This window comes from Triticum dicoccoides, chromosome 3B (assembly GCF_002162155.2).
Source record: "Triticum dicoccoides isolate Atlit2015 ecotype Zavitan chromosome 3B, WEW_v2.0, whole genome shotgun sequence".
Classification (NCBI taxonomy): domain Eukaryota; kingdom Viridiplantae; phylum Streptophyta; class Magnoliopsida; order Poales; family Poaceae; genus Triticum; species Triticum dicoccoides.
In genome coordinates this window covers 761,526,518-761,540,305 of record NC_041385.1, presented here as the reverse complement: position 1 = coordinate 761,540,305, position 13,788 = coordinate 761,526,518, and the positions used below count along the sequence as shown (strand labels likewise).

Here is a 13,788-nt window from a genome sequence, read left to right as displayed (position 1 = left end):
CACTTAAACAATTGTTCATCATAAGTTGCAGGAACTACATCCTAGCGATTGTGCGCGAACCAAAGAGTGTTACACCGGTTTATCGTTACCACAAGAAAAAAAATGGTTGCTAAGGTGTGTGCATAAATTTCTGCTTTGTTATACTTGGACCCTGTTTTGATTGAAATGGGCCACGTTGACTAGTTTTGATGACGTCAATTAAATGTTTGTGCAAGAGTATGTGTGTGCGCTTGTGTACAAGTGAGTCTAGTGAGAACAAGAGAAAACGAAAGTGTTTGCACTGCTACTTGTGTGTGAATAAGAGAAAGGCAACTGTACTGAATATAGCTTAAGAAAATCCGAATATAACTGAACATAGTTTGAACATTTTAGAGCATCGTACTGAATTTAGTTGAACATAGTTTGAACCCAATTTAGTTGAAAATAGTCTGAACATATTCTCAGCCCAATTTAGTTGAACATAGTCTGACAAAGTACTAAATGTGAAAGGGAAATAGTACTGAATAGAGCTTACAATCAATGACAAACATTAATTCTCACATGGTTTGACATAAGAACAGACAGCAGCAAATAAGCCATTCATAAGAACAGACAGCAACAAATAAGCCTCTGAATCTTCATTTGTAGCCTCTGGATCTTCATTTGCAGGCTCATTTGAGTTACCTGCAGTGATTGCGAGACAATCAGTAGGTGCAGAACTAGCGACCACCGCCGTTGCCACGCCTCACTTCCTGCCGCCGCCGCCCATGAGGGACTCGCTGCTACCGCCGCCGCTCTATTTAGGGTTCATGAGTGGAAAAGAGGATTGAGAGAATGTGAGAGCAAGAGTCGGCGGGTGCCCGTTTTAGTCAAAAACTAGGCCACGTGGTTCTTTTTAGTTAAAACAGGGTCACATCTCTGTAAACCCACCTTAAACCATATTAGTGATGAAAAGTATCTATTTTTGATAGTCAAGGGACTAACTTTTGGTGGTTTTGAAGTTGAGGGACGATTTCTCAATTTTGGGAAGAGTTCAAGCACAAAAAATACTTATCCCTATTAAAAAATACCTACATTTTGTATAAGTTTACTTACAACTGAACTGAACCTCAATTGTACAAAGCACACATTGAAAAGTTTGATAGGGCTAATCAAGTAAGTGCAGAATCAACTTTGCCGGACAAGCAGATCACTACCCAGGAATTGCATCCTAGTTTTTCTGTGAGAACCAAAGAGGGTTACACTGGTTTATCTTTACCACACATGGTTACTAAGGTGTGTGCGCATATTTTTTTTACTTCATTATCAACCAATGCCTATGATTGTGTATGTTTATGTCGTACTGAACTGAACCTCAAATGTAGAAGGCACGCATTGAAATGTCTGAAAAGGACAATCAAGGCCGCGCAGAATCAACCAAAGAGGGTTACACCAACGAAGGAAGTGCAGAATTAACTTTGCCGGATAAGCAGATTACTGCCCAGGAATTGGATCCTAGCTTTTCTTCGAGAACCAAAGAGGATTACACTGGTTCATCTTTACCAAACATGGTTTCTAAGGTGTGTCTGTATGCATAAACTTCTGATTCTATGTCAAACAATATCTATGTTTTGTCTATGTTTACTTACAACTGAACTAAACCTCAATTGTAGAAAGCGCACATTGAAAAAATTGATAGGATAAATCAAGGTTGTGTAGAATCAACTTTACCGGACAAGACTAACCAGGAATTGCATCCTAGAAATTGCGCAAGAACCCAAGAGGGTTGCACTAGTTTATTTTCACCACATGAACACACAGTTGCTAAGGTGCGTGTGCATGCGCGCATAAAATTCTACTGTGTTGTCAAACAATGTCTATGTTTTCTATAAGTGTACTTACAACTAAACTGAACATCAACTATAGAAAGCACACGATGGTCCTGAAGCAAAGAATGGTCATGCTGAAAATAACAATGCGACCAAGCAAGGTGGTCCTGAACCAAGTGTACAACTTCATTGCATCACTAAGAAGGTATATTATATATATCTGAATGACAATGGTTAGAATAGGTAGTTGGTCTAATTCCATGTGCAATCGTCCCTTTCTGTGTAAAGTGAAATCTTCCATGATTTGTGATAATTAATGTTTCATTTCTTGAAAAAATAGGATAAAATGAAAGTATTCTTGGTTTTCATTGAACCCGAGATGCAAAGATAATTTTGTGGCCGAAGGAACTTTAGTGAGTAGAGATATGACATATGTGGTTGGAGGAAACATGCTTGTAGAGCAATATGTAGCGGTCTCTTGTTTGTGTTGTTTCAAAACTTGGAGATCAGACACTGGTTAGACCATATGGAAAATTGCAAACAGTAAGGGATGCTATTGGTCATGTTATTGTGTGGCCTCTACCACATGTAAGTGCACTTCCATGCAATCATCGTATGCTTCAATGTGCGTGCTTAAGGCTTTTTACTTATGAAGGATCTTTGTGATTTTTAGGTTAAAAAATTGAAATTAACCATTCCTACACAACCTCAAAACAAGCCACCAAACACTGGTATGGTACATCATCAAAAACATTTCTTCTCACAATAGTCCTACACTACAACGAAAACCCCCCTATACCAACACATGTCTACCAACGATGTGATAATAAGTGTTGTTTGTTTAATCTCCCACTTCCCACACGCCACGCTCCTCCTCATTCCCTGAGAAATAGCCTCCTCGCGCCCACCTCCCACCCTCATCCGGTCGTCCCTGTCAAAATATTCATTATGCAACCCATGTCAAAAAAGAAATAAATCACGCAGCCAAAATTTCTATCTGCCCTCTCCCTCTCCCCTGATTTATCTCTCTCAACCACGACCTCACCGGCTAGATCCGGCGCTCTCCCACACTCGTCGCTTATAGGCCCCGATTCACCTCGGTCCTCTCCTCTGATCGCTGCCGCCACCTCACCAGCTAGATCTGGCGATCTCCCACACCCGTCGCTCATAGGCCCGGATTCCCTTGCGCCCTCTCCTCTGATTTTCCATCGCGGCGACATTCTCCACGCCTCTGCATGCGCCCCGCAGCAACCCTAGTGACCACAGGTCGCCGGCGCGGCTCCATCGCCTCTGGTTTGTATCGCGCTGCTGCCTGATCGCGGATGACGGTGTTGTCCCGCCTTGGATGTGTCGACGGTTAATCTGTACTAAAATTTGGATCAGAAACACAATGCTTTATAGGCCCGTAAGGCATAATGCAACCCAAAGGTACGATTTAACTGCTGATGCTTTTCCCCTTTTGCTTTCAAGCTAAAACATCTCTGTTCTGGAGGATCTGGAGGAGCTCCAGGCTGTATTGACATTGGCTTTGGAATGAAATTTCCGGGCTCTGCAAACCACTTCCACACTGAAGTTGTACTACTACATGACAGGGAGATTTGTGTCAGCTGTATCTAATTATTTGTCCACGTGTATCTCATTATGTGATTTTCCCCTTGCAGTTTTTGTGCCCGTGAGATGTCAGCTAACAGTTTGCCAGTCTCTGAATACTTGCAGTAACCATGATTTTGGTTTGGTATGAAATTATCCTACACATGTGGTTTCAAACTGTTGAGAATAGATGCACAGATAGGTAAGATTATGTAAAAACTTTTAGCTTGCCTTGGCTGATTGTGTGAGGATTCACTTGCTTTAATTGCATACAGCTTCATGGGCAGATGGATATGTACAGCTTACGACAGCACTGGAGAAAGTGGAGCAACCCATTTGCTTCCTTGATACACCCTTGACCCTCCCCTGGTTCAGAAGGCCACTAGCACATGTCAGTTTCCTTATGGTAGAATTATTGTCCCATATTTTGTACATTCATATAGGAATTGATGATCCGTTATCCAATGACAGGACAAATGGTACACGATTAGGGAGCTGAGTGGTGACAAGGATCAAATTCTCTTGATTATATGATATGCCACATTGGCAGCAAAGGCGCATGGGTAGTGTTTCTTTAAACTTGGCAAGTACTGACAAAAATTGTTCAATCATTACTTAGATTTGCTTTTATTTAGACTATTCAGTCATTACATAGGTCACCTCTGATGGATTTTCTTAAATATTTATTCAGCTTTTGTACTAGCTTGGTCTTGAAATATTAAATGGTGCCACGTTAATTTCGTTTTATTTCTCTGTAAACATCTTGGGTCCCACTTCTCTAGAAACAAAATTCCCCTTCTATTCGTAGAGAAGCCATGATGTGTTTCTTTTACATGTTGTTGCTTCTGCTGGTTCCTTAATTATCTGTGTATTCGAAGAGTCTAATGTGTGGCATTGTAATTTTTAGGTAACTAGAAAGTTTGTCTAATGTAGATTATTAAATGATTTTGAGCTCCAATTTATGTCTAAATTAAGGCTCTGTTTGGTACGTAGGAATTGTGCAGGAATTTTGGAGGAACTCAGGTCCTACAGGAATTATTTCCTTCGCAGCGTTCGGAACAAAGGATTCATCACTTCCCTTCCTCTGTAAAGTTTTCTCTACCTGTACCTTTCAAAGGAAAAACAAAATTCACTCACACCTCTTGTATTCGCGGAGGCCCGAGGCAGGGAAAGGGAAAAGCCTGCTCAGCCGTGCATCTGCCCCCTTGGACCCACGTCATGCATAGAATAAGATGGATTTACTGGGTACTTAACGTATAAAATTCGCTTAGTGGGACTAACGTGTGTAGATTCCCTTTTTTAGTTTTCCTACGTCCCGAACAACCAATCATTGGTACTGTACAGTTTTTTTCCATCCAAAGTTTTGCTTGTTGTATCCTTTTCCTTTCCTTCATTTTATCCCAATCCTATGTTTTTCTCTCCTTCAATCCAAACAGGGCCTAATAGTGCAGGGGCAGGAGCCTACTCGATGGGCTGAAAAAGCGGAGGTTCGGTTGCGGTTCCCAGATGCACAGCAGCGGTGCGGCGACTCCCATATGCACAAGGGTGGCGCGACGACTGCGAGATGTACAGATGTGGCACAGCCGCTCTAGAGTGATGGTTTGTAGTGCATCACCATCAGTTAGTCATCTGCCTCATCCCGTACAATAATCCAATACCATAGCTCAGTCACCTAGGCTGATTTGTCCGCTCATATTTCTAATGCCGCATTGATGCGTCTATGATTAGTGGTTGGCATTCATTGTAGTTTTTTTTGCGGCGCTCTATGGGTTTTTGTTTCTCGTATGTCTATTAATTTATACTTATTGATAGCAACTTAGCCATATTCCTACAGTACAATGCAAGATGCAGCGGCTAGAAGCTATACGGATATTACTAGGAGTAATTGCAGCTATCCATTTTGTACCAGTATAGTTGTTCAGTCAGGTAGGAAAAGTTAGATGCATGTACATGTATGAAACTGTCTACATAGTATGCAAGTTTGCACCAATTTTTTCGTCGAAAAAAACTAATCACTATTGAAAAAGTAGCTTCTATTTTGACAGTAATCTTTTAGTTTAAATACTGAGCCATCTCGCCTGGCAAAGTTTATCTATTAATTAAATAGATTGGCAATGCAAAGCACACAAATTTCTCAGTATTTTAGATTATCTTAAGAGAATTCGTATTTAGAGAACCATTTGGTCTGGAGACCTTTGTGTGAGTAATGATGTTTTGATGAATTCTCCATTCTAACCATGGTATTGGCATATGGAGATCACAGTTTGTCTATGGAGCAACTTTAATGTCAGTATACTTACATTTGAAATATTGGTTTGTGGTCCTCAAAATTACCAATACATATCTTGTTCCAGGCAGTGACGCTGCTGCTTGTGTTTTACTACATTTAAGTGTAGTCGGTGTATGTGTAATTTAAAATATAGTTTTCAAATCACAACTGGTGAATCCTAGAACCAGCACTGGTTCCATGCAATATTCTCGGCACTAAAACCTAGAACACCACTAGTGCCAAGTAGGAATTTCTACTAGGTAATTTGTAATCTATCACCAGTGCAAAATCTGACCAGTTGATAAGACCACAAAAAAGTTCAAAATTATTGGTCATGCATAGCCTTCAACTTTTGTATGTTGTCTTATAAATTTTTCTGCTCTATTGACATTTTTTCTACCGGAAGTTACTGATCTCATTCCTTTATTTTTGTAGGTTCCTAAGATATTTTGATGATGGATGGCTCAGATTTTGATTGCAAGGTCGGGAATGACATTCCTACTAGATAGTGTTATGTTATATTTTAGGACATCATTTCCAGTGTCAATGTTTCAAACATTATGTTTTAGAATAGTTGAGACGTTGATTGAAACGTCCAGGATTGGCTAGTACTAGTTAGTATCAAAACATGTAATCCTTGGAGTCATGTTCTTTGTAATGCAACAGAGTAAATTTAATATATTACACCTTTCTCTTTATTATTTGTTCCTCCTATTAACTATCACCATTGATCTTATCATTCTGGAAGGCAATATATATAATACATTTGATGACCATTTGAATATCTTTTTGTGCAGGATGCTAGCAACGCATATGATATGTTGTCAATCTCTCACTCAATATGTTGCTACCATGCAATGCTTTTTCACATGGTTTACCAACGCATGTGTATATGTTGGTGTAGACCTTTGCAACGCCACCAACTACAACGCATATTAATCCGTTGGTGTAGACCTTAGCAATGGTTATATGGACATGCACCAACGCATCGATGCGTTGCTAAAGGGGGTTCGTGTTGTAGTGCTAAAGCTATGTTCTAAAATTTTCTCTATTATCTTTCTTTTTCAGGGCAGCTCAAGATTTAGAAAAGGAGTGCATTTCAGGAGCCAGGAGCAACTATAGAAGAATTAGTCTTTAGATGGACAAATATCATGTTTCATATATAGATTTTAGCTTTATAGGGAAACTGAGTTCAAGTTTGTATGATCTCTTCTTAATTATTTGCATATTTTATATGAAGATCTTATTTGATTCAGTTGTGAACCTAAGGTGTTTGTTCCTACTAATGAAATTGTATGAATGGGATGGTTGTGTATACAATCGGTGATATGGATGGATCCCTTCATATAATGATATTTGTTGCTTATGAATGCGATTGGTGATATGGGTGGATGTTGTTATATACAATATTTCTTGATCATTCTGCACAAGCATATGGCATGATAAAGTTACTGGATTTGAAATGGCGAAGTAAAAAATTTGGAATAAATCAAATATTATTTAAAGTCAAATTTTACGTTGTTAAAGCTTTTGTATATTTAGAGACGAATACACCGTCTGTACATAGAGTATATAGGAATGGGCCTAGGGCCTATGACAAATCAAATGACCCTGTTAGTAGAGACGTACGAGCGCGCCTAACAGAACGACTCTACATATCAGAGACGCTTTTGAACATCCAAATATAGCGTGTCATATCTAGAGACGCCTTTGGACGTCCCAATATAGCGTCTCATGCCATGTAGAGATGCTTTTGACAGCGTGTCTATGTTTTGAGACGGTCCATGGGGAGACGCTCCAAAGACGCTTTACTAAGTCAACTCTACGGTTGCCTAGAGATGAAATAACAAGTCTCTAGCTTTGGAATATGACGTCTCTACATGCAGTTTTTGTTGTAGTTGCAAGTTCTTCACAAAATGCCACTAATGCTCTCCTACATGATTTGAGCTTAGAGTTTGCCTTGAAGGACCTAGGTAATTTGCATTTCTTCCTAGGTATTGAAGTCAGGAAAACTCAAGATGGCATTGTGTTGAATCAGGAAAAATACATCGTTGAGCTTCTGTCTCGCATGGGAATGAAGAATTGCAAGCCAGTACCTACACCTTTGTCTTCCTCAAAAAAACTCTCAGCATATGAAGGTGAGCCACTTCAAGAGGAGGAGAGCGCAAGGTATAGGAGTACTGTGGGAACATTACAATATCTAACTCCCACACATCCAAATATCTCATTTGCTATCAACAAGGTTTGTCAATACCTACATGCACCTACTTGTGCACATTGGTCAGCTGTCAAGAGGATTGTAAGATATGGGAAGCATACTATGGGAACAGGACTTCATTTCAAACGGTCTAATTCCTCTTTTGTGAGTGCATTCTCTGATGCTGACTGGGCGGGATGTAGTGATGACAGAAGATCAACTGGAGGTTTTGCAGTGTTGTTTGGGTCTAATCTTATTTCTTGGAGTGCTAGAAAGCAAGCCACAGTGTCACAATCAAGTACAGAAGCTGAATACAAGTCTTTGGCAAATGCAACTGCTGAAATCATTTGGGCTGAATCACTTCTTGAGGAATTGGGGATCAAGAAAAATTGTACCTCATGTTTATGGTGTGATAACATGGGAGCAACATATTTGCCTGCAAATCCAGTGTTTCATGCAAGGACAAAGCACATAGAAATTGATTTTTACTTTATGCGAGAAAGAGTTGCAGCGAAGAAACTCAAGATACGGTTTATCCCCTCCAAGGATCAAGTGGCCGATGGTTTTACAAAGGCATTACCAGCAAAACCATTTGAAGAGTTCAAGAGTAGCCTTAATTTAGGATAGTTAAGATTAAGGAAGGGTGTTAGAATATATCGTTGTAATATCAACCTCTTTCCTTATATCTTGTTCTATTCAAACTCTTGTATCTCTCCTTGTACGCCAAGGCAAGGCTTCGGCCACACATCGATATAAACCCAATGCGGCTCCCCACGAGGGAGTAGGAACGCTTATGATCTTACAAGTATAATAAGTACCTCCATTTTCATTTTGGTTGCGATATTGGACAGAGTGGTAAGTTCCAATCTCTGTAACCTTTTCGGCAAAATAAGACATTCCTCTGCTCCTCTTGTTAATAACATTGTTGTCTATCAATCGCTCACAATCTTCAAATAAACCGCATCAGTTATGTCTCTTCAAATAAACCATTGGTGGCCCGAGATGAGAGTTCTTGGGACAGAACAAATGAGTAGAAGAACAAACAGCTAGGGAAAAGAACAACAAGAAACGGTAGAATGAATCGTTTTTCAACAGCAGTGCCATTTCAGTACATAAAATTTACATCTAAATATCAGATTTTGTTTATGATAACAGCCAGTTTGTATACTTGTCTTTAAAACTGAACCCTACTGGACCGACTTACAGTTCAAACATTACAATGGGGAAGTAAAATAAAAAAGAATAATATCAACTTTTACAGTAAGAATCATCCTCGATACAATGAACAATGAAGGATCCATGAAAATCCTTGCGTGCATCTTCATTTGTTCTTATTTTGCACTAATAATAAATAAATTCAGGGCCCAACTTCCGCACGCACGTCCTTACCCAGATTAATTAGCTCTATGGCTGAGTGAGGCCATTGGCCCCACACCTCTTGAATTCCGGCGGCGGTGGGGGCAGGCTGGTCTCCGGCGTCGGCCCATTCTCCACGATGAACGCTGTCGCCATGCCCATAATGATGTGGAACTCAAAGTGGCAATGGAGGTACCACATCCCGGGGTTGTCGGTGACGAAGCGCACAGCGGCCCAGCCGGTCCTGGGCACATGCACCGTGTTCCTCAGCTGTGGATTGTGGTAGTTGAACTTCTTGGGGTCCGTCTTGGGGTTGTAGTTGCCGAGTCCTGTGGCGAGGACGAAGAAGTCGTAGCCATGGAGGTGCATGGGGTTGGAGTCGCTCTGTAGCAGCGCCGTGCTCTGGAAGATGATCTCCACCGAGGTGTTGTACCGGAACCTCCGTAGCTTGGTCGCCTTGAACGTCGGCTCGAGCGCCTTCTCCAGCGGCCCCGGCGGGATGAGGGAGCGGTCGGTGTAGTTGTACGGGTGTGGCGGATGGTCGGGGAGGTCCTCCGTGTAGAGGCCACTTGTCCGGCCGTCGTAGTACCTCTCGAGGAGCGACGCGTTGGTCGGGTGGCGGAAGGACACGTTGTTCATGGTGGCCACCACGATGGTCTCGGGACTCCGCCCACGCTCGCATGTCTTGTTGGTGCCGCGGCAGATGGAGCCGAGGCCGAGCGTGAAGAAGAGGCGCTCGTCGACGTGCATGGGAACACGATGGCGGTCTGGGTGGGCGAGGCCGGTGAGGTTGCTGTGGAAGTAGTAGGACGGCATGGTGTTGTGCTGGCTGGGCATGAGGGGCGTCGGCACCGGCAGCCCGTTGTTGTTATGGGAGGATCCCGTGTAGCGGATGAGGCCACGGGACACGAACCCCGGGATCTGCGGGTCAGGCTCCGGCGGCTGGTTCGCGAGCGCCACCATATGGTAGTGCGCGGGCGGGGCGTCGGCAGCCATGAGCACGTCGATTGCCTCCCCTGGTGCGACGGTCACCATGTCCGTCTTGTACGGCGTCAGGTAGTATCCGTCGGCACCCACCACCGTGAACGTATGCCCAGCGACCTTGAAGTAGTACTCCGAGAAGAGCGCCGTGTTCACAATCCGCAGCAGGTATGTGTCCCCGCGCACCACGTCAAGGACGAAGCTCTCCTCCGGCTTGCCAGAGCAATTGCTGAGGTCGCCGAGCTTACCGTTGATGGTCGCCGATAGAGGATTGTCGTCGAAGTTACCATCATGCATCCTCCTGTCTAACTCAACGAGGTCGAGCTCCCACCACTCGCCAATGATGATGGGCACGTCCTTGGCGGGCGTCGGGAACGGGTACCTCCCGCCCTTGGGGCGGACGATGAAGGCGCCGGCGACGGTGGCGCGGAGGCAGGTGACGTGGGCGTGCCACCACAATGTACCAACCTGACCGGTGACGTTGAAGCGGTACATGTGCTCACCGCCGGGAGGGATTGGGCATTCGGTGACAAAGCCGGCGCCATCGGACCAGCAGCTCCTCATCTGCCGGACACCGTGCCAGTGGATGGTTAGCCCGTGAGGGAGACGGTTGACGACGTGGACGACAACCGTGTCGCCGTCGGTGATGTCGATGGTGGGGCCCGGGAGCTGCCCGTTCACCACGTAAATCTTGGTCGTGTTGCACAGGTGCTTCTGGTTCATCTCGTGCACCTGAACATCATTAATCAAATACGTAACTGGTTTTGTCAATACAGGTAACTAATCAAGAGGCTATAGACAGGTTATAAGTTATAACGTAGCTTAAACTGTGTTGTAAGAAGACTTGATAGCTAGTGACGGTAACCACACACAAACAGAAACAACTCCTTTTGTTTTTTAATGATGCACATCAAGCCTAATATTTTAGCCCATATGTGCAAAACAATTTTATTATCGTCACGACCTTTGAAAGTAAATGTACCGAGAAGTGATCAAGAACATGACTTAATTAATTAGATAGATAGGTAGATAGATAGACATTGTACTCACTACAAAGGTGTGTTCCACGACCGCCGCCTCACCGCCGGCAGCAGCCGCCAGAGCCGCAAGGACCATGGCGCAGAACATAGTCGCCGCCATGGAGAGCTTCTCCATGCTTGTTTGCTCTGCAAACTAAGTGCTATAGCCTATATATGCCACTCTCGATCGGTAGTTAACTTGCTGCTCAATGGAAGGGTGGTTTGCTAAGCCTGTACCGTGGTCTATATATACACCCGAGGGATTAGGCGTCGGAATCCTACGGGCGTTGGCAATCGTTGACTTGACCAGGCTAATCAAACCAAGCGACATGAGCCGCCATGTTGATATCATGGATCACGTACGCAAGTACAGTAGAATTCGTACCTCGCCACCTAGTGGCACATGCGTGCTGCTTGCATTGCATGGCTATTAGCTTGCTAGGCCGGCTAGAGGCGAGGCTTCATGGAAAGACCGTGATGTGAAGGGAGATTACAGATTACCATCATTGGCACGTAGAATACCTTTTGTTGTTGCGCCGGTAAAAGGCCACCTAACCTTTCGCCTTGAGAGGTTAATTACTTGATAATCCAGAGAATGACAAGTCAAAAGCGGCTATGTAACTAAGCTAGAGCTTAGGCCATGAGACTTCCAAGCCGGCGTGAGAAAGTGCGGTGCACACCGAGTTAACGCGGGATCATCAAATCAGCTACTCTCGCCGTCTTCAAAAAGATGCTATAACTTTTATCTCAAGTCAAATAATAGTGCAAAGTTTGATCAAACTTGTAGGAAAAACTTCCAATAACTACAATACCAAATACATATTGCTTTGAAATGTTTGATTTCTGAGTTATTTGGGTACTTAATGATATAACCTAATATTATACTCCCTCTCTAAAAATATACAAGATCATTTAGATCACTATATTAGTGATCTAACTCTGATCGAAGTTGCGTCGTTTGACTTTTTTTTAGAGCATAAGGGGCTTTGGGGCCCCCGGTTCCATTGCAAATGAAACCACAAAGTCTTACATCACACTTCCAACCGAAGCATGTCCTGATATTTTTGCAAACCATCATAAACTAAAACATAAATCACATCAGCCTACAGCCATGCTACTTTTTAAGACTTTATATTTCATTAAAAGTGAACCCTCTAAGAGAATTTCCTACTCCCAGGGCAACATCCCTGGTTCAGCACCTCCAGGGGGGAGAACAGTCTGGCCATGCCACTTTGTCTCGCGTGATTAGCATCTCGTTGTTTGACTTGGGACAAATTTATAGGAATATCTTTTAGAGCGGGAGGGAGTACTATTTGTAGGTAACCTAGTTATCCGTCCATGAACGGGCATCAGCACGCGAATCGGCAGGCCCATAGCTGTTAGCCGCAAGACTAAGGTTACGCAAAGTGCGAATTAATAGTGCCTTTTCCTTATATAAGTAAACCAAAATAAGTATATTTCTTCAAACTATAGTAATACTATCATGCAAAGACTCTGTCCACCAACCTCTACCAACCCAGCATCGGTCAGAGTTTGACTTACCATGTTTCATTGGGTAACAGATGCTCCACGGCGGAGGAAGTTCCACGCTGCACGCAAGGCGTGGTATTTTACTGACTTGGATACGATGTTGCCCTCTATAATGCATGACCCGGCAGTCATGCTTGCCGGTTAATTTTGAACTTTAAGCTGGTACAATATTACTCTCTCCGATCCAAAAGTAAACCAAATGAAACATAGCAATCGACATGACCGCCGGGTCATGCATTATAGAGGGCAACATCGTTTGAACACAAGATATGTGCAAAAGAAAAGAAACATGCTGAAAGCACTCATTGATTTCTCGATCGACTTGACCATACAACTGGATAATTGACATGCTCACAAAGTAGGGGCAAATACGTCAAATGATGGTTTTCAAAAGGAAGAGAAAAATGTCAAAGCGATGGGTGTGACTGAATGGCCAGTAGTGAATGTCATTATAGCTGAAAATTCAACGGAACCAGCTGGAATTTCAGATAGACTTGACGCCAGTATTTATTTTCCAAAATCCTTGTTCTAATAGGTATTTATTTTTCCCAAACCCTTACGACCTTACTCTAATAGGATTTTTATCGGACGAGTTAGCGGTTGCAAGTCCCAGTTGTCATGTTGACCGCCGTGGCCTAAATTCAATTGGTTAAAAAGAAGGCTAAGAAGCGACACTATTTTTCGCCATCATTGTCTGTACCTGGAGATTTCAGATAATTACATGACTTGTATGCAAGGCCCGGGCCTCCCCAACATCTATCTGACAAATTGACCCACATTATTTTGTCCATTTAAATGCAAATAAACCATTCGTGAATTACATCTGGGGTATCGTTATGACATGAAAACACCAAGATTTTTCAACAAACTTTGGATTTTCTTCACTCAAAAGCAAGGGATACAAATACAATAAGCACATATTCAGCCTCTCTGGACTTTACATAATTATAATGCACACAACCAACACCAATAAACACCAAATAAAGAATGTAGGCAAAGAGTAAAGTCATACAAGAACAAAATTATGACTAAGCGAGAAAAAAAACCCGATCAAAACAG

The 13,788-nt window shown here is 42.8% G+C and overlaps 1 protein-coding gene across 1 annotated transcript; it reads right to left on the bottom strand.

Moving 5' to 3' along the window:
* Positions 1-9,067: 9,067 nt before the first annotated feature.
* Positions 9,068-11,335, bottom strand: LOC119282094 (laccase-19-like). The gene is made up of 2 exons (XM_037562434.1): positions 11,231-11,335; positions 9,068-10,912 (listed from the first exon to the last, which is right to left on the bottom strand). The coding sequence occupies exons 1-2, from the start codon at positions 11,333-11,335 to the stop codon at positions 9,248-9,250; spliced, it is 1,770 nt and encodes a 589-aa protein (XP_037418331.1). The 3' UTR covers positions 9,068-9,247.
* Between the last annotated feature and the right edge of the window lie 2,453 nt (positions 11,336-13,788).